This window comes from Orcinus orca, chromosome 4 (assembly GCF_937001465.1).
Source record: "Orcinus orca chromosome 4, mOrcOrc1.1, whole genome shotgun sequence".
NCBI classification, from domain to species: domain Eukaryota; kingdom Metazoa; phylum Chordata; class Mammalia; order Artiodactyla; family Delphinidae; genus Orcinus; species Orcinus orca.
This window is the reverse complement of record NC_064562.1, coordinates 6,336,812-6,359,693: the sequence shown is the minus strand read 5'-3', so window position 1 is coordinate 6,359,693 and position 22,882 is coordinate 6,336,812. Positions and strand designations below refer to the sequence as shown.

The 22,882-nt window shown below is 33.7% G+C and overlaps 1 protein-coding gene across 4 annotated transcripts in view; it reads left to right on the top strand.

Moving 5' to 3' along the window:
- The window catches only part of FSTL5 (follistatin like 5), a 680,376-nt gene that overhangs the window by 538,106 nt on the left and 119,388 nt on the right, over window positions 1-22,882 (top strand). For all 4 annotated transcript variants that reach the window (XM_004266153.3, XM_004266154.3, XM_012531687.3 and 1 more), the window contains exons 9-10: window positions 15,635-15,796; window positions 20,116-20,250. In XM_004266153.3, the coding sequence (XP_004266201.1) occupies window positions 15,635-15,796; window positions 20,116-20,250 (297 nt within the window). The remainder of the gene's footprint in view (window positions 1-15,634; window positions 15,797-20,115; window positions 20,251-22,882) is intronic.

The following is a 22,882-nucleotide window of genomic DNA, read 5'->3' as shown; positions in this document are numbered from 1 at the left end:
CACAACCCACTGAACCAACCTTAGCCACTGGGGACACCAAAAACAACGGGAACTACGAACCTGCAGCCTGCAAAAAGGAGACCCCAAACACAGTAAGATAAGCAAAATGAGAAGAAACAGAAACACACAGCAGATGAAGGTTCAAGGTAAAAACCCACCAGACCAAGAAAATGAAGAGGAAATAGGCAGTCTACCTGAAAAAGAATTCAGAGTAATGATAGTAAAGATGATCCAAAATCTTGGAAATAGAATGGAGAAAATACAAGAAATGTTTAACAAGGACCTAGAAGAACTAAACAGTAAACAAACAATGATGAACAGCACAATAAATGAAATTAAAAATTTTCTAGAAGGAATCAATAGCAGAATAACTGAGGCAGAAGAACGGATAAGTGATTTGGAAGATAAAATAGTGGAAAAAAACTACTAAAGAAAGAGCAGAATAAAAAAGAAAATGACAAGAATTGAGGACAGTCTCATAGACGTCTGGGATAACACTAAATGCACCAACATTCAAATTATAGGGATCTCAGAAGAAGAAGAGATAAAGAAAGGGACTGAGAAAATATTTGAAGAGATTACAGTAGAACACTTCCCTAATATGGGAAAGGAAATAGTCAATTAAGTCCAGAAAGCACAGAGAGTCCCATATAGGATAAATCCAAGGAGAAACACTCCAAGACACAAATAAATAAAACTATCAAAAATTAAATACAAAAAAATATATTAAAAGCAGAAAGGGAAAAACAACAAATAACATATAAGGGAAACACCATAAGGTTAATGGCAGATCTTACAGCAGAAACGCTGCAAGCCAGAAGGAAGTGGCAGGACGTCCTTAAAGTGATGAAAGGGAAAAACCTACAACCAAGATTACTCTATCCAGCAAGGATCTCATTCAGATTCGATGCAGAAATTAAAACCTTTAGAGACAAGCAAAAGCTAAGAGACTTCAGCACCACCAAACCAGCTTTACAACAAATGCTGAAGGAACTTCTCTAAGTGGGAAACACAAGAGAAGGAAAAGACCTACAACAACAAACCCAAAACAATTAAGAAAATGGTAATAGGGAAATACATATCAATAATTATGTTAAATGTAAATAGATTAAATGCTCCAACCAAAAGACATAGATTGGCTGAGTGGATACAAAAACAAGACCTGTATATATGCTGTCTACAAGAGACCCACTTCAGACCTAGGGACACATACTGACTGAAAGTGAGGGTATAGAAAAAGATATTCCATGCAAATGGAAATCAGAAGAAAGCTGGAGTAGCAATTCTCAAATCAGACAAAATAGACTTTAAAATAAAGACTATTAAAAGAGACAAAGAAGGACACTACATAATGATGAAGGGATCAATCCAGGAAGATGATAGAACAATTGTAAATATTTATGCACCCAGCATAAGAGTACCTCAATACATAAGGCAAATGCTAACAGCCATAAAAGGGGAAATCGACAGTAACACAATCATAGTAGGGGACTTTAATACCCCACTTTCAACAATGGATAGATCATCCCAATTGAAAATAAATAAGGAAACACAAGCTTTAAATGATACATTAAACAAGATGGACTTAATTGATATTTATAGGACATTCCATCCAAAAACAACAGAATATACTTTCTTCTCAAGTGCTCATGGAACATTTTCCAGGATAGATCATATCTTGGGTCACAGATCAAGCCTTGATAAATTTAAAAAAATTGAAATCATATCAAGTATCTTTTCTGACCACAACACTATGAGACTAGATAGCAATTACAGGAAAAATTCTGTAAAAATTACAAACATATGGAGGCTAAACAATACACTACTTAATAACCAAGAGATCACTGAAGAAATCAAAGAGGAAATCAAAAAATTCCGAGAAACAAATAACAATGAAAACACAACAACCCAAAAATTATGGAATGCAGCAAAAGCAGTTCTAAGAGACAAGTTTACAGCAATACAATCCTACCTTAAGAAACAAGAAACATCTCAAACAACCTAACCTTACACCTAAAGCAATTAGAGAAACAAGAGCCAAACACCCCAGAAATTAGCAGGAGGAAAGAAATCATAAACATCAGATAAGAAATGAAGGAAACAATAGGAGAGATCAATAAAACTAATAGCTGCTTCTTTGAGAAGATAAAAAGTAATTGATAAACCATTAGCCAGACTCATCAAGAATAAAAGGGAGAAAACTCAAATCAATAGAATTAGAAATGAAAACGGAGAAGTAACAACTGACACTGCAGAAATACAAAGGATCATGAGAGCCTACTGCAAGCAATCATATGCCAATAAAATGGACAACCTGGAAGAAATGGACAAATTCTTAGAAAAGCACAACCTTCCGAGACTGAACCAGGAAGAAATAGAAAATATGAACAGACCAATCTCAAGCACTGAAATTGAGACTGTGATTAAAAATCTTCCAACAAACAAAAGCCCAGGACCAGAAGGCTTCACAAGCGAATTCTATCAAACGTTTAGAGAAGAGCTAACACCTATCATTCTCAAACTCTTCCAAAAAATAGCAGAGGGAAGGACACTCCCCAACTCATTCTATGAGGCCACAATCACCATTATACCAAAAGCAGAAAAAGATGTCACAAAGAAAGAAGACTACAGGCCAATATCACTGATGAACACAGATGCAAAACTCCTCAACAAAATACTAGCAAACAGAATCCAACAGCACATTAAAAGGATCTTACACCATGATCAAGTGGAGTTTATCTCAGGAATGCAAGGATTCTTCAATATATGCATATCAATCAATGTGATACACCGTATCAACAAACAGAAGAATAAAAACCATATGCCCATCTCAATAGATGCAGGAAAAACTTTCCACAAAATTACACAGCCATTTATGATAAAAACCTTCCAGAAAGCAGGCCTAGAGGGAACTTATCTCAACATAATAAAGGCCATATATGACAAACCCATAGCCAACATCATTCTCAATAGTGGAAAACTGAAACCATTTCCACTAAGTTCAGGAACAAGACAAGATTGCCCACTCTCATCACTATTATTCAACATAGTTTTGGAAGTTTTAGCAACAGCAATCAGAGAAGGAAAAGAAATAACAGGAATCTAAATGGGAAAAGAAGTACTAAAGCTGTCAATATTTACAGATTACATGATACTATACCTAGAGAATCTTAAAGATGCTACCAGAAAACTACTAGAGCTAAACAATGAATTTGGTAAAGTAGCAAGATACAAAATTAATGCACAGAAATCTCTTGCATTCCTATACACTAATGATGAAAAATATGAAAGAGAAATTAAACACTCCCATTTATCATTTCAGTGAAAAGAGTAAAACACCTAGGAATAAACCCACCTAAGGAGACAAAAAACCTGTATGCGAAAACTCTAAGACACCGATGAAAGAAATTAAATATGATACCAACAGAGGGAGAGATATACCATGTTCTTGCACTGGAAGTGCCAACATTGTGAAAATGACTATACTACCCAAAGCAATCTGCAGATTGAATGCAATCCCTATCAAACTACCACAGGCATCTTTCACAGAACCAGAACAAAAAATTTCACAATTTGTATGGAAACACAAAAGACCCCGAATAGCCAAAGCAATCTTGAGAAAGAAAAACGGAGCTGGACGATTCAGGCTCCCTGACTTCAGACTATACTACAAAGCTAGAGTAATCAAGACAGTATGGTCCTGGTATAAAAACAGAAATATAGATTAATGGAACAGGATAGAAAGCCCAGAGATAAACCCACATACATATGGTCACCTTATTTTTGATAAAAGAATCAAGAATATATAATGGAGAAAAGACAGCCTCTTCAATAAGTGGTGCTGGGAAAACTGGACAGCTATATGTAAAATGTTAAAATTAGAACACTCCCTAACACCATACACAAAAATAAACTGAAAATGGATTAAAGATCTAAATGTAAGGCCAGACACTATCAAACTCTTAGAGGAAAACATAGGCAGAACACTCTATGACATAAATCACAGCAAGGTCCTTTTTGACCCACCTCCTAGAGAAATGGAAATAAAAACAAACATAAACAAACTGGACCTAATGAAACTTAAAAGCTTTTGCACAGCAAAGGAAACCATAAACAAGACAAAAAATAACCCTCAGAATGGAGAAAATATTTGCAAATGAAGCAACTGACAAGGATTAATTTCCAAAGTTTATAAGCAGCTCATGCAGCTCAATATCAAAAAAACAAACAACCCAATCCAAAAATGAGCAGAAGACCTAAATAGACATTTCTCCAAGGAAGATATACGTATTGTCAACAGACACATGAAAGGATGCTCACATCACTAATCGTTATAGAAATGCAAAGCAAAACTACAGTGAGGTATCACCTCACACCAGTCAGAATGGCCATCATCAAAAAATCTACAGACAATAAATGCTGGAGAGGGTGTGGAGAAAAGGGAACCCTCTTACACTGTTGGTGAGAATGTAAATTGATACAGCCACTATGGAGAACAGTTTGGAGGTTACTTAAAAAAATAACTACCATACAACCCAGCAATCCCACTACTGGGCATATGCCCTGAGAAAACCATAATTCAAAAAGAGACATGTACCAAAGTGTTCATTGCAGCTCTATTTACAATAGTCAGGACATGGAAGCAACCTAAGTGTCCATTGACAGATGAATGTATAAAGAAGATGTGGCACATATATAAAATGGTATATTACTCAGTCTAAAGAAACGAAATTGAGTTATTTGTACTGAGGTGGATGGACCTAGTGTCTGTCATACTGAGTGAAGTAAGTCAGGAAAAGAAAAACAAATACTGTATGCTAACACATATATATGGAATCTTAAAAAAAAAAAAGGGTTCTGAAGAACTTAGGGGCAGGACAGGAATAAAGACGCAGATGTAGAGAATGGACTTGAGGACACGGGGAGAGGGAAGGGTAAGCTGGGACGAAGTGAGAGAGTGGCATGGACTTATATATACTACCAAAATTAAATTAGATAGCTAGTGGGAAGCAGCCGCATAGCACAGGGAGATCAACTCGGTGCTTTGTGACCACCTGGTGGGGGGGGATAGGAGGGTGGGAGGGAGACACAAGGGGGAGGAGATATGGGGATATGAAACATGTATACGTATTAGCTGCTTCACTTTGTTACAAAGCAGAAACTAACGCACTATTGTAAAGCAATTAAACTCCAATAAAGATGTTAAAAAAAATAGCATCTACTTAAGGTAGATTTGTGGAAACTGAACCCTCATATACTGGTTACTTTTGGGAACTGGGATTCCTACAAACATTAGTTTAGTAACCTAGCATTACCTATCCAATTTTAAATTCATGTATTTTTTAATGTAGCAGTTATTTGATTCAGCTAATCTAAAAAAATGAAAGCAACAGTATGTAAGTACAAGGATGGTCTTTGTGCACAATTGCATATAATAGTGTAAAACTGTGACTCCAGAATCATCAATATTAAAATTGATGAATAAATTATCATAAAGTCATAATGTGAAATATTAATATAGTAAATATAATGAGCTAATTTACATATAGTGTCCTAAAATATGTCTAAGATATCTGATGTGAAAGAAATCCAAAGAAATATTTAGAGAATAAGTTCATATTAGGAAACAAAATTGTGCATATATATTGTATAAGGATAGAAGTAAAACTTAGACTACATTGGAAAGTTAAAACTGTTCATATCAGAAATCTGTGGTGAGGGAGACAATATCTTACATGCTTCTCTATATTATGTATTTAAAAAATAAATATGTGGTACATTAGGAAATCAGTAATATGGAAGAAATTTAAAAGATAAATTATAGTTAACATGAATGAGTAATTTATATTTTTCAGCATTTTTTAATGACTTTTCTACATATGTGATCTCTTTTTTTTGTTTCACTCAAAAATCTTTGGAGGTAATTTTTATTAGTATGCTAATTTGATTGTTGAAGAAACAGACTCAGAAACCTTAGGAAGTTTCCAGGTACACGTGGTACACCTGGCTGTACTTGTTGAACGTGGACCTCCAGCCCTGATTGGTCTGGTTTCATGTGGTCCATGGACTTGGATAAGACAGGGATAGATTTTGACTGTGGCTCTATGAGTAAAATCAATAGGTTTATACTAGGGGATAAAACCCACAAAACTAGGACACTGTGGGATACTCTGAAAATTATCAAAGGCATTGTCTAAAAGAGCATGATTTTCTTCTGTTTAGAGTTAGCAAATTTATATGTATGCCAAGATTTTGTTTTACACGTATGAAAAATTAAAACAAACATCCTATTCAACTTAACAATGAAAAATGATGAAAATTAAATAATAACTTGTTTTAAAAGAAATAGTCATGTATATTCTCTTTGTTTAATAAGCATCATGATCAGTATGATTCTTCTATAATTTTTAAGGCTACAGTGTTATTTGTAATTTTGTAACTTAAGGATTTCTTTTGACATTTGTCATGGTTAAACCATATATAACATAATGCTTGTTCAAAACAAAGTTTACTGCTGCTTTATTCGAGTGTCTTTTCAAATGAAGTATCTGCACATTTTTAATAAATTAATATTATGTCTTACTTTTACATGACTATCTCCAACTACAGGTAGATTGCATTTACAGTTTCTATCCAGAAGCTCATCCTGCATTTAGGAAATTATATTTATAATCCTCAGTATGTTAGCATATATAAAAATTGTTCTAAGATCAATTAGGTAGTTTCTTAAGAAATTACTTCATGTTGATAAAACTGGAGTTCAACTTATAGTAAAAATATATATACATGGAATTATAGACTAGCCAAGTTTTTATATAAATTAGTTTTCAAAAAAAGCCCTGAACAAAATTATTTAATATTTGTAGTTTTCATCATCTCTATTGAAAAGATTTTCATCCACTGTTGCACTAACAGTGTTATCATGAATCCATTTTTTCATCTGCAAAGGCATTTTTTATTTTAAAGTACCATCACACATTACTTTATTATAATGTTCACTTTTCAAATGAAGAAACAGGAACTGAAAGAGTTGGACTAAGTCTCTCAAAATCACATAGCTGGTTAGTTCCAGGTTGTGATCTAAAATCTGTCTCCTGAGTAATCCTGTTTGATGCAACCTGCTTTATATTTTAGAGTTTTACCATATTCTTCAAATTCTTTAATTTCTTACACAAATGACAGAAGAAGATAAGGCTAGCTGGAGTAATAGCTGTAAGAAAAATTCTGAAATTTTCCAAATTCCAAAATCATATATATTTTTGCCACACATTTTAATTATATTGAATGACATACATTTTCCTTATCTTTTTAAGCTCTAACTAATGCAATTGTTTTTTACTTCCCAGTCACAAAAAAAATGTTTTTTTGCAGGGTATACATACACTTACTAGTTCTGTGACTAAGGGGGTGCAAATGTGATTGAGGAAAAGCTTAGAAGATACACCTGATCTGTTTAGAATTTTTCTGGATAAATTGTATTTAGATAGGGTTTATATTTGCATCTTTAACATTAAGCAGGTTGGCAAAATGTTGTCTTGCTTTCATTTCCTTTTCTCTAGTTTTGGCAGATATTGCTGATCGACTATAGTTTTCACTCTATTGAACTCATACATGGATTTAGGCTACCTGTAGTTTAGATCTCCAAGAAGTGCAATCAATGGGTATTGACTAGCGAAATTAATATACATTTGCCATTTCTCCGATGAAGCTTCGGTCATTCTATTTGTAAAAGGCAAAGAAAATTATTTCTGGGAAGTGAAGTGTGTGGGTTTAGACACCTAACATCTTCCTTCTGACTTGGGTCTAGCAGTGGGTTGGGAACTTGCCATACATTGTTTCCTTTAATCCATGTAATCCTATAAATGGTTTCAAATTTTTTAAATGGGGAAAGTGAGACTCACAGAAACTGGATATTTTACTCCTTAAAGCATAAAGTAAGTGTTAGAAATGCATTCACATTTTCAGGTTGGGTGGGCTTACTATAATATATCCACTGTACAGTCCCTGCCTCAAATAATTAATTTGAGATCTCTGGACAAATTATTTAAATTATGTATATATTAAATCAAATAAAATAAAGTCTAAGGAAAAGAAAGCATCCATCATGACAGCATTAAATTAATTTTTTCATTAATTCCTCTTTTATTTTTTTCATAGATTTAGAAACACAGCATCCTATGTATTATTATTTTGAATACTTTAGTTATCTTTTGTGTTTCAGAGAGCATTTTTGAAAACGGTGGCTTTTGAGACTTTGAAATTGGGGATTAAAAGGGCCACTAATTTTAAGGATTAGTATAATAGATCTAAGTTAATTAAACTAGGATGAACTGCTGTCCCTTTCAAAATGGCTTAAACTGTTGTGATTTATTACAATACTGTAGGAAAATAGGAAGATCTAATAATAAAAAAAATCAGAAAAGTTTATGACCATAAGTGTGTTGCTGTTAATTTATATTTTGCCTCTAACATTTGTTGCATCCTCTACACTTTTATGAAGGCTGCAATAATGTGATCAGAGAGTTTTGTAATATTGACAAGAGGCAGTGTGAAAGTCATGAATATAAAAAGATTGCTTTGGGATAAAGTTAAAGAGAAATTGATGGCTTTAATAATGTCAGAGACAAAAGGCAATGGACAAGCTCAGTAGCATTTAAAATATTTATTAAACCCAGTCTGTAATTTTTCATAGGAAAGTTGCTTTAATGACAAAGGAAGTCATAATACAAACAGAATAATCCACATGCCACTGTGAGTCAGCACTACTTCAGAGACGTTTATATTCTTACCCTCAAGCTTTCTTACAACCTTTTCTAACAGTGCAGCTGTGTGAATAATTTGTGGAAGAGTACTGATAGAATCCTTCAAAAGAATACAAGATAATGGCATCAAGAAAAGGAAAAAAATATCCAGCGTTTATTTGTTTACATCCCTGTGACCTGACAATTCACCTTAAATTCACTTTTGTTTTCAGTTAGAATGCAGTCGCTGTATTGGGTCAGTGATCTCTGCCTAACTCTAAAATCAGACTTCAAAATACCTGGGATGTGCGATACTTTCCGATGTGCTATAGTGCAGCAACTTCTAAGGAAAAATCACAGGATGGAAGTTGAAGGATGAAAAAAGGCAGAGTTCAGTATTATAAGATATATATTTTTTCCATTAGATCCTTTCTATCATTAGATTAGAAAGATTTTTAGATTAAAAGGATTCTCTTAGATCTTTCCTAATACTGAGAAAAACACTGATTTATTCTAGTTCAATAAAGTTATTATGGACTTTTGAGAAATATATCCATCGACCTTTATTACCCAGTTTTACACCCATTATTATTATTAAATACTTTATGGTTTTGAGCTGATAAATGTTTATAACTGATTCTATGTAGACTCAGAGTTTCCAGGAATATAATTAAACTAGTTCTTTAACTTATTTAAAAAAATTTTTAATTTAATATTTTTTTAGTATCAGAACCCCATTTCCATTTCTATAACTGGTTAAAATATTAGCTTTATGTATGTATTCTTGGAGTAACTAGTCCTTCATATGTAGCATCCAGTTATTTATACTTTATGCTCTAATAACTATTAAAATGTTATCTATATTAGTTTAGTCTCATGGTGATACTGTTATTTTAACTGGGTGATAGAAAGAAATAATTCAGTTTCCTTGAGAAGTTATATCTATTTGAAATGAATTATTAATACCTCTCCAAAAATACTATGAATGCACTGATGATTTATTTGACTTTTACATTTTAAAATACAATTTTTGAAGGATCTCAAATACACCTTATCTATTAATATATGAAGCCTAATTCAGAATTTATATTTAGATTTCAAGTAGTCACATTCCACTAGACACTTCTCTGGAACCACTTATTTTGTGATCTACCAGATAAGACAATTTAGGCCAATTATTTCCTATGTTCCATTAGGCTAATTTCCAAACCTGGTCTCAGCATTCATTCAACATGTTAATTTGTAAAACTGTACATGTGAGAGATGGAGAGAAAATGACACCTAGAACAACGTGCTACACTCAGAAGTTGCTCAGTTAATATTTGTAAATTATTATCTTAAGACTCAAAATAAGTCAGATTTTGTACTTTGCTTAAATTTTATTCATGAACAAAATTCATATATTTGGATCTTCTTGTATACCTTCCATTTTAAATGTCAAAAACTTATTTGGTTATAGTTATAGAATAAAACTGAACAATATATAATCTCAACCATTTAACATGTTTGTATACATATACATATACTATATTATTAAATATTGATATTATTTGACTTTGATGATATCAAATAAAGCCAACCATTTAAATTGCTGAGATATTTTTGTGAAACATCCAGTATCATCAGGAAATTTTCAGTGAGTAGACACCTTTAAATATTACCTTTTGTTTAAAATATGGGGAACTTTAAGGATTTTCATGGTAGTGCATGAAATTGGATTCTCAGTACAATGTGGGAAACCTTTGGTGGCCCCTAAATTTCGTTTTCCATGCACTGCCCAAATAAAGGAAAGATCAGTTCATAGAGTGCACTTCCTAACTAAAAGCGATTGTAGCAAACGGCTTGGAATGTTCTCTGGGGGAGTACTGACTTTTTAATTCAGCTGCCATCAATCCTCATTTATATTTCATAATATGTATCCCAGGAAAATAAACTACTTTTAAATGTGTAGCTTGTCGCTGAGGTTAAATAGTTGTTATGCCAATCACTTATCCTTCAAGTTTACAGGTGATATTTTTCAGACCATCATTTGATACCAGTGCACTGAATGAGAACCATATTATATGAGAGTATTATTATTTTTCCAAAGTACATATTACCTATTTGAGTATAAAACCTCTACATGACAAAAAAATTATTGTTGACTGTTTCCCTTTCAGTTCATGCACACATATATCAATAAAGTAAAAACAGGAATGCAGGGGGAAATTGAACATCTGATTTGAAAAGTTGTCCATTAGGGAGTATCAGAGACAGTATAGATGACCCATATAATATCTATGTATTCTAACATGAATCATGAAGTGTCTGTCGTTATCATTGAGTTGATTAATGTGCTTCCTCTCAATCTAATTTTCAAATATGTTTAGGTTGTCTCAAGTTTTTGCTATTCCAAAGAATGTTGCAAGAAGCATTGAGCCTTGGTTTTGACAAGATACACTTTCTCATATTAAATATTTATTGAGAGTACTTATCCATTTTGGCTTTCTATATAAGTCTTTTTAAAAGGCTTATTTCCTAACTCCCTTGTTGTTAAGCCATTAGGGATTCGATCTGAGCTTTGATAGTCTCTTTACTGCAGATCTTAGAGTAATGTGGGTTTGCTGGGGAGTATATTAAAATATCTCCTTAAAACATTATTTGTTTGAACGTCCAATAAAATGCTACAAAAACTACTCAGTGTTAGGTATATTAAGAGCCTAAATATATGCTCTATGTCATCAGTAAAGCAGATACAGAAATACTATGAGAGTTAGTTTTGAAATTTTCTTTTTTTTTTTTTGCGGTACGCGGGCCTCTCTCACTGTTGTGGCCTCTCCAGTTGCGGAGCACAGGCTCCAGACACACAGGGTCAGCGGCCATGGCTCATGGGCCTAGCCGCTCCGTGGCATGTGGGATCTTCCCGGCCCGGGGCACGAACCCATGTTCCCTGCATCGGCAGGTGGACTCTCAACCACTGCGCTACCAGGGAAGCCCAGCATGTGTGTTTTTTAAAGAAAGTTTTTTACCCAATCAAAATATAATTATCAAATCAGTAAGCATAACATTGATAGAATCTCATTATCTAGTTTACAGTCCATATTGACTTGTTGACAACCTTCCCAATAATAGCTTTATAACTAATTTTTCCTTGTCCAGAATCCATTCTGGATTCCACATTGCATTCAGTTAATATTCCTGTTTAGTATCTTTTAAGCTAGAAACTTCCTTCAGCCTTTCTTTGTCTTTCTTTTTTATCAAGGTAAAATTTACATAACATTGAACAATTTTAAAGTGTACAGTTCTGTAGTTTATAGGACATTTAAAATGTTATGCAACCATCTCACTATCTATTCCCCAAATATTTTCATGAACCCCAGAATACACCTCATAGCCATCAAGCAGTCATTTCACATTTCTCCTTCCCCTCAGCCCCTGAGAACTACTAATCCGCTTTTTATCCTGGTGGATTTACCCATTCTGGATGTTTCATGTAAATGGGCTTATACAATATGTCGCCTTATGTGTCACACTTCTTTCACTTAGGGTAATATCTGAGCATATTATATTGTAGCATATATCAGTACTTCTTTCTTTTTATTGCCAAATAATATTTTATCGTAAGGATAAACCACATTTTATTTTCCTGTTTATCAGTTGATAGTTGTTTTTGTAATGTCCACCTTTTGGTTATCATAAACATTCAGATACATGTTTGTTATGGAAAACCTGTTTCAATTATGTACACAAACCTAGGCTTGGAATTGCTTGATCACATGGTGATTCCATGTGTAACAGTTTGAGGAACCACCAGTGTCTTCCACAGTGGCTACATCATTTTATAGTCCTACCGCAGATGTGCAAGAATTCCAATTTCTGCCTTTTATTTTGTTGTTTAATAGCATCCTAGTGGATATGAGTGGTATCACATTGTGATTTTAATTTGCCTTTCCAGTGATGACTAGTGAATTTTGATATCTTTTCATGTGCTTATTGGCTATTTGCATGCCTTCTTTATGGAGACATGTCTATTCAAGTCCTTAGCCCACATTTGAATTGGATTGTATGGGGGTTTTTTAACCTTTTTTTTTTTCCCTGTGTGAAAACATTTAAGTTCTGTTCTCCTAGCAAGTTTCAGTTATACCCTACAGTGTTATAAACTATAGTCACCATGTTATTCGTTAAATCCTCAGACCTTATTCATCCTATAACTGACAATTTGTACCTTTTTCCCAACCTCTCCTTATTCCCTTCACCTCCCTGCCCCTTGCAACCACTTTTCTACCCTCTACTTCTATGAGGTCAACTTTTTTTTTTTAATTCCCCATACAAGTTATACCATGGAGTATTTTTTTGGTGTTGTCTGGCTGATTTCACTTAGGATAATGCCCTCCAGGTTTATCCATGTTGTTGCAAATGACAAGGTTTCCTTTTTTTAAGGCTAAGTAATATTCATATATATATATATATATATATATATATATAATAGTTTCTTTTCTCTTATCAACTGAAGGAAACTTATGTAGGTTATTTCCATATTTTGGCTACTGTGAATAATGTTACTATAAACATAAGGAAGATGTTCATACATATAGCTATCTCTTTGAGATAATAATTTTGTTTCCTTTGGATATATACCCTGAAGTGGGATCACTGGATCATAAGGTATATATATGTATTTATGTATGTGTGTGTATATATATATGTGTGTGTATATATATATGAATATGAATCATATATAATTCATATTATATGAATATAATTATACATATATGAATTATATAAATAATTCATATTATATCAATATATATAATTCATAGTATATTCATATGTATACTATGAATTATATATATATATAATTTTTTTGCCACAGGAAGTCCTGACAAGTCAAATTTGGAACATACTTATTTTTAATACCCATCAGATTTTCTTTCTTATGGCTAAATTCAGTGGCTGTTACAGACCACAATCAGCCAGACTGGTTAAGGGCAAACTGAAATGTAGAGAGCATTGGCCCAGGAGTCAGACCTCCCTTGATTTTAACCTCAACTCTGGACTCTAATAAGCTTTGTGACTTGGGGATGCCATTAACCTCTCTGTGACTCATCTTCAAATCAACATGACTACAAAGCATTCAGCACATTCCATAACATCTATGAATATATTATAGTTTTCATTCTAAAGGTACTGCTACTGACGTATCACCAGAGTAACTGATGCATATTCCAGAAGAGACATAAATCAAATCTCAGTTTTCCTGGTGAGAATATTGAGGCTAAAGTTCAGAAGGAATCCATATTAGTTAAGGCTTACTGAAGCAGAAAGGGGAAATTTATTGACTTGGAAATAGATCTATTTTTAATTTATTGAGGAACCGCCATACTGTTTTCCATAGTGGCTGCACCTGTTTACATTCCTACCAACAGTGTACAAGGGTTCCTTTTTTTCCACATCCTCACCAGCATTTGTTATCTCTAATCTTTGATAAGACACATCCTAACAGATATAAAGTGATAACTCATTGTGGTTTTGATATGCATTTCCCTGATGATCAGTGGCGTGGAGCATCTTGTCACGAACCTGTTCGCTATTGTATATCTTTGGGAAAATGTCTATTTTGGTCCTTTGTCCATTTTTAAATTCTTTTTCTATTAAGATGTATGACTTTTTGGTACATTTTGAATATTAACTCCTTATCAGATAGTGGTTTACAGATATTTTCTCCCATTCTGTAAGTTGCCTTTTCACTTTTTGTTGGTGTCCTTTGCTGTGCAGAAGGGGGCTATTTGTCTTTTAGTTGCTGAGTTGTAAGAGTTCGTTGTATGTTCTGGATACCAGGCTCATATCAGATATCATCTGCAATTTTTTCCTGTTTTGTCAGTTGTATTTACACTATTTCCTGGCATCCTTGTCAAAAATCAATTGACCATAGATGTATGAGTTTATCTCTGTGCTCCTTATTCTAATTCCATAGAAGTATATTTTTATCTTATTGCCAGTACCACATTGTTTTGATTACTATACCTTTGTAATATGATTGGGAATCAGGAGATATGAGAACTCCAGTTTCATTCTTCATTTTCAGGATTGTTTCGGCTCTTTGGAGCCCCTTGTAATTCCATATGACTCTGAGGATTAGCTCTTCGATTTCTGCAAAAAAAATGCAGTTAGGAATTTTGATAGTGATTACATTGTATCTATAAATCAATGTTGCAGTATTGTGTGTCATCTTACCAAATCTTATTATCTCACCAATTAATTATTCAGTTCATAAACACATGGTGTCTTTCTGTTGATTTAGGTTTTATTTAAATTCTTTCAATATGTTTTGTAGTGTTCAAAGTAAAAGTCTCTCACCTTCCTGGTGAAATTATTCCTAAATATTTTATTTTTGGATGTATTGTAAGTGGAATTGTTATCTTAATTTCTAAAAGATGCTATAGTAAGGAAAAGTTTTTTCTTCTCTCCCATTTATATATTTGTTCATTTATTTATGTTACTGAATTCATCGACTCTTGTTTGATTCTTTATACTCCTTTATAATTGATAATTATCTCAATGCTCAAATTATTTCAGATTTGGTGAATGAGAGCCTTTTTAAACTGGTTTTGTAGTTTTTGATACGTTTCTGTCATTCCTTAAGGACTTCTTTAGTTATTGAATCAAGATATCCCAGGCTCAACTTATATTTTCCCTGGTGCAGTCTCAGAATAGCTTTTATCTAGGGGACACTGGTACATTTTAGTGGATGCTATTATTTGCAAACTAAGACCTGTAGAAATATCATTCATTAAATTATCATCATTAAAATAATATAATTGTAATTTTCTCATATTGCAATTTTTCTTTGTTTTGGAAAATCAAATGGCAAATACAGATCACTCATTCACTTTCTTTTCCATTTCTTCTTTTAGTCCCTCCTGTAATCCGGGTGTATCCAGAGAGTCAGGCCAGAGAACCTGGGGTAACTGCAAGTCTCAGGTGCCATGCTGAGGGCATACCAAATCCTCAGCTTGGATGGCTGAAGAATGGAATTGATATTACACCAAAGCTGTCCAAGCAACTCACGCTTCAAGGTGCTTTTTACTTGCATTTTTCCTCTTAAATGACAATGTAAAAATTTTATTCTAAAATTTATAACACATTTTACATTATTATGAGAAAGAGCAAATAAGTCTTGGTGGCAAAAGAATATCATGAATGTGAAAAAAGATATGGTTGTACCTAAGACATAATATTTGAAATAGAGTCCTTTAATATTTTTAATGTTTTAAATAATAGTCTTGTCATAATGATTAGCTATGTCATTATTTCTGTCATAAGTAAAATATTAAATTTTTTCTTTTAAAATCTTATCCTCTGAATTATAGCAGATATGGGGAACAGAATAATTGGATCTCTTCATTGAATACATTTCTGAAGAGACAATTTTAAATGCTTAAATCATATATTAAAATATATATTACAGAGAGTGTCAAAAATAAGAAATTCTTTAGGAAATGTTTTGCATCATGAAATGAGAAGAGAAAAAATTCAAAATGCTACTAAATATGTTCCACATTTATGTAGTTTTACAGTTATGAAGTTCTTACATTCTAATATATAAAATATTCTATATGTTCTAATAGTCTAATATGCAGACATTAATCAATTATTTTACAGATTATAATAATCACAAATGAGTGGTATGTGAAAAGCAAACCATGCAATCTTTCTAATGTCAAATAATCTAAATAATGCAAAAGCAGTTTCATATATGTTGATTATACTAGTAAGCAAAAAAATGTAAAAATCTTATTTCCATTGTCAGGAGTGGCCCAGGGACAGTCATTTTACTGGAGTATCTGTTGCATGGCATTACATTCCTTGTTCTATGCTTTTAAATTAATTCAATTCATACTTTAGAAATGAATATATTTTCATTTTTAAAATTATTTCTGTAAGAATAGACTGCTCTTATTATTCAACTTAGAGAGTGAATACACTTTATCAGTATACATGTTAAAATAAATCTTTTAAATCATTTACTTATTTATTTTTGCAAATGAAAAATGACATGTGAAAGTATTTTTGACCTTTCAAAGCTGAATCCTAGCAATCTCTATGTTAATATAAGTAGGTCCAGCAAATTTACATGTTTATGTCTATTGATTGCATCATGGTGTCTATAATCTAAGATGAGGATTGATCTGATAAACTGAAGTTAAATTGAATGAAAGTCTAATTAGCTTCTGATTTTGTCATCTCTTACCTATTTGACAGCAACAAACCATATTATATGAACTTATTTTGTTTTTGTTTTAGAAATATACAGGAAGGCAAATTTGGGGAGTTGGTTACACTCTAGACTCAATATTTGAAAGATTGGGGCATTTGTAAAATAGCTATTATCATTTTTTAAAATAAGAGAAAATAAGTTAATTTTTGAGAGACTATGACAAGTAATAAAATGTAAGTAGGAAGCAGAACCTAAGAGATAAATCTGGGTGCACAGGAGTGTGAAATTCCATGTGGCTTTGTATATGATCACATATTACCAAATTACATAGTTATTTAATTATCCATTTATTCATCAGATGCTTATTTAGCATTGGTATATGAGATTCAGGTCTAGGCACTAACTGATAACTATGGCAATAGATGGGATGATATGGTTATGAGAAGTAAAATTCAACAAAGCAGAAATATTTTGGCGGGCAAATCAAGATAAATATCCGAAGGGACTAATAATTAGCAAAGAGTCAGGAGAACAAGGTGATTACAGAATGAAAAGAAAAGAAAGCCAGAGATGGGAACAAGTTCAACAGTGCTGGGGGCATAGAAAGGTCAAGGAAGATCATTAAAATATATTCATGGGTTAGTGATTAGTTTGTCCTTGTGACATTTAGAAAATCAGTCCTCAGTGGGCTTAGAAATGAAAAGGAGGGAAGAAGTATAAAAACCTCTTTCCAAATTTTGAAAGAGTAAAAAGTAACAGTAGTAGCTGCTGGTGGGAAGGTTTAGGACTGATGAAGATATTTCTTACTTCTTGGACAATTTGTTGGTTTAAAAGGATATTGGTAAAGAGAAAGATGTATGAATAATGTAACAGGGGAAGGAGGGACAAATACAAAACAAAAAAGGAGGGGAGGTTGGCCTTGGAAAGAAACAGAAAACTTCCTTTGAGAATTAAATAAAAATGAAGATGTAAATGGAAACAAGAGGTTTGGGGATTAATTTCTTTCTTTTCCAGCTTTTATTGAAATTCAGTTGGCATATAAAATTGTGTAAGCTTAAGGTATACAAGGCAATGATATTTTACACATATGTTGTGAAATGATTTGGGTTTACTTTTTAATCACTTCTATGTATTTCATGATATAAAGAACAAGACAACTTGCTTAGAGTGAGAAGTTATTATTATGCCAGGAAACATCAAACAAAGACTAAAGATCTGAAATAAAAGTGGAGTAGGGTATGAAATGCAACTAACTTTAAAGGTCAAGTAACATCTTGTTACTTGAAAATTGGAGATCGTGAATTTGAAAATTTGTAAATTTGCTTATGTAATAGTCTAGTACTTTAATCAAAAATTTAAGTGCAGGGAATGTTTTCTAGTTCTGAAAGCAGATGTGTCAGGATGATAAATGGACCCTGAAATTGGTAGTTCTGGTCATAGAGTAGAAAACATCTAGATATGCTAGATTATGTAGGAAAGGAGGGAAAGATAGTGGGACACATAGTTTAGAAGAACATATAAGAATATTGAGAAGAGAGAATTTGAAGAGGGAATAAATTGAAGTTTCAAAAAAGTTCTAGAGAATTTACCTTAAATATGTGGTCTTTGGAGAGGGCCATGTTTCACATAAAACAAGAAGCTGGTCTGGGCTTAAATACATTGTTTTCTTCTCATCTTTTAGAGCAGGGGTCTGCAAATGAAGGACCACAGACCAAATCTGGAAAGCTGCCTATTTTTGTAAATAAAGCAATTGTTTTGCTTGTTTTTAGAACAGCCACATTCATTTAAAAAAATAGTGTCTGTGGCTGCTGTCATGCTGCTGTGGCAGAGGTGAGAAGTTGGCACAGAAATTGTGTAGCCCACAAACCCAACTGGCCTTTTCCAGCGGCCCTGCCAATAAAAACCTGCCAACTGTGATTCTCAACAAAGGATGGGGGGAGTGGAGGAGTGCAGTGATATCTGTAAATGAAGAAAGAGGTTCCAGTGATTTCAGTGACAAGCCTTCCCCAAACACTCACTGCCTCTCCATATCCTCCTAGGGATGACATTTAAGCGCTTTTCCCCTTGGTTTTCTACCTTCCTCCCCCAAACAGCGGCTCTGATTATTTAGTCTCCTCTCTGTCACAGAGTCATGCCCCTTTCTACTGCGCATAGTTCTTGGTGTCCTTGTGATTGGATAACATGGAACACACCACAAACATGCACACAGAGACATACAGAAAGAAAGAAAAGAAAGTAAAAGAAAAGATGCAAACCTAAACAAATGGGCACTAAAACACTGAACCTTAGGGTCTGATAGAACAGAAGTCCAGCCCTTACCTTTGAGGGGAGTGACCTGCAGAAGATCATTGAGTCTCAGATTCCTCATTTGATAATTAGCTATTATCTGGGACAGTTAAGGAATAATATATGTAAAAGCACCTCCTATATTGCCAACATATAGTAAATGATTAATTATACCCTGCTTTCCACTTTGGGGAATGCAACTCATTCAGAGATTAGCTGCAAATATTATTTTACCAAAATTTAAAAATTGGATTAATCATTCCCTTAACCCTTTGGTTATACACTGACTATATCAATTTACATATTATAATACTGCTTACTTTAGGTATATTTCTTGCAAACGACTGCAAATCTTACCCAAAAAATCATGTGTTTTTTTTCTGTCCCCTATATCTAATAATTCCAGATATATAATTCAGACTCAAGAATATGCTTGCTAAATGGCATTGTATTATACTTGCATGATGTAGCTCCCTTAATTCCTTTATGACATGTCTTTTCACATGTATTCTCCTGTAAATGAACCAGATTGGTATTAATTAAAACTGTTGTAAAAGCTGAGGACCACATGGATTATGAATATTATAAATATATAAATGGAATTATAGTTGTCAATATGTAACACTTCTTATGCAAGGTAGGAAATGAATATAAAATATGGTGTGTGTGCATTTGATACAGAGTATTGGGATTTCTGTAATAGAGTGACAGCACAATTTATGAAACACTTGATGCATTTGGAATAATTTGGCGTGTCTCCAAAGCATGGAAGTATGAAGGGAAACAGTTTAATTAGGATAAGCTAAGAGAACTGTTTGACTGTGTAATCAGAAGTCACTATACCAAAATTGAAATTGTAGTTTACAGGTTGCATTTGCCTTCTGTTTTCAGCAAATGGCAGCGAGGTTCATATTAGCAATGTGCGATATGAAGATACAGGGGCGTACACTTGTATCGCGAAAAATGAAGCAGGAGTGGATGAAGACATTTCTTCTCTTTTTGTGGAAGATTCTGCTAGAAAGACCCGTAAGTATTGAATACACACACACACACACACACACACACACACACACACACACACATCATACTCAACTTTACAAGTAAGTTTTTTCAAAAACAAAGGCATCAGAAAACGCTGTGAAAAGATCAATGCATAAAAAGAAAAAACAAGCAAACAAAAGCAGTTTTCATGTATAGGAAGGCTGGAATTCTTGAAATATTAAAAGGAGATTTAAGGATTAAATACAAGATTGTGAAACTTTCAATATGAAAACTAAAATGATTTTGTTTCTTTGGCAAGTGTACATAAGATATGTTGGGTCCTGTCCTCCCATTTGCTCATATAGGAAATTAAATCCTTTGCAAACTCCTTCTCCCAAATGATTTGGAATTCAAGGTCCTACAGTATAGCCAAGGAGCATTCTGTAGTTTTAATACATCAATCATTCTTTTTTTGAAGTTGCATTGTAGTCCTGGCCCAGTGGCTGTACATCAGCCCTTCTTTGCAGCAGTCAGAGAAGTAAGCCACCTTGAGACACCCGCTGCCCCGGCACCAACACCACCCCATGGGCTATTCTCCTTTTATAGCTAGAAATCCTTTGTCATTGCTGTACCTGTCTCCTCATTGTTTCATGAAGTTTTAACAAAAATGTACTGTCCTTTTTAAAAATTAGTACTTAGTGAAGGGGATATGGTGGCCTGGGATGCTAAAGATGGAATTTTGGTTACAGCTGAATTGTTTAGAACTCAAAGTACTCTTGTAGCATTTATCAAGTGAGCTCTCTATAGGCAAACACTCAGACATTTTCTTCCCCTGGTGCACATGTGCCACGGATGGCTGTTTTGGGATTGGCTCTGGATGTACTTGGAATGGCTATTTTCCTTGTCCCAGAGTCTTGCACCTGTCTGTACCGCCTATCAGTCTAAGTTTTTGCAGGGATCCTTATATTTTGAGGACCATTTACATATGCAATTCTCTGAGCCCAGTTTTTGGGCGAGGTTAAAACATTGTCCCAGGAATCTTCTTATTCCTCTTTCAGTTGGTGAGTGCATGTAGATATGAGTGGATCCAATGAGGAAGTTGGGTCTTACCCAGGCCCTGACTACTGGTATATCTGTATCTATATTTCATCTGGCTAGGACAACCATCATTATAAGCAAATACTTAAATATAAAATTCTTAAGGTGAAAAAAGAGAAAAGAAAACTGGATTTAATGACTAGATAAGGACCACCATAGTTTCTTTACCCCAATTTGCAATTCATTTCCTGTTAAAAATTAATTTTGGGTGACAGGTAATTGAAAACTTTAGTTTTCCTTGTCCTTTATGATGGTGCTGGTGAGACAGATTTTGCTTTCAACTCTGTATTTTAATTTTTATTTAATATTGGTCATGTACTTTTCAACATATTTCTCTATTACAAAATTGAAACACCTAGCTATAGCTTCTTTAATCAGTGGATCACTATCTACCAGCATGTATATCTGAGAAACACTTTACTGGAAGATTTCATATAATTTTGTCATATAAATGTGTTAGTTTAATCATAAGCTGTTTATGAAATCATATTTTCAGTTTATTTTACTTATCACCTTAAACTCTGACAGGTCAAAATAATGCATTTTAAATATTTATTTATTTATTTATGTCTGTGTTGGGTCTTAGTTGCAGTGCGTGGGCTTTCTCTAGTTGCAGCGAGCGGGGGCTACTCTTCATTGCGGTGCGAGGGCTTCTCCTTGCGGTGGCTTCTCTTGTTGTGGAGCACGGGCGCTAGGCCCGCAGGCTCAGTAGTTGTGGCTCGCGGGCTCTAGAGCACAGGTTCAGTAGTTGTGGCACATGGGCTTAGTTGCTCCGTGGCAAGTGGGATCTTCCCAGACCAGGGCTTGAACCCGTGTCCCCTGCACTGGCCGGCAGATTCTTAACCACTGAGCCACCAGGGAAGTCCGAAAGAGATTTTGTTAGCAATATGCTGTTAAAATCAGAAATATTAATTTTATAAGACATAGCATTGCAGGCCTTACTACATCTATAGTTAATAGAACTTTAAAAGCCCTCTTATAATAAACAATACAAATGAAAGATTTGGAGACTTTTGTTTTCTAACTCTGGAAGTGAAATATGTATAGGTATTAGTTATGCATTCAAATCATGTGACATTTTGAAGGATAAAGAGTGAAAATTAACAGATTTTAGTTTTGTAATTAATTAATGAATTTCGAAAAGGTACTTAACATAAGGCCTACCCTCTTAACATAAGGATACCGGCTTAACCCTCTTAAAGTTTTAAGTGTACAATATTGTATTGTTAACTACAGGACTAAGTTGCACAGCAGAGCTCTAAAATTTGTTTATCTTATATAACTACAACTTTATAACCATTGAACAACTCTTCATGTCTCCCTTCTCCCCTTCCCCTGACAATCACCTTGTATTTTCTACTTTTATGATTTTGACTCTTTTAGATACCTCATATAAGTATAATTACACAATATTTCTCCTTCTCTGACTCGCTTGTTTCAATGAGCGTAACATCTTCCAGGTCCATCCATGCTGTTCCTTCTTTGTAAGACTGAATAATATTATATTGTATGAATATACAAAATTTTCTTCTTCCGTTGATTTGTTGATAGATATTTGGGTTGTGTCCATATCTTGGCT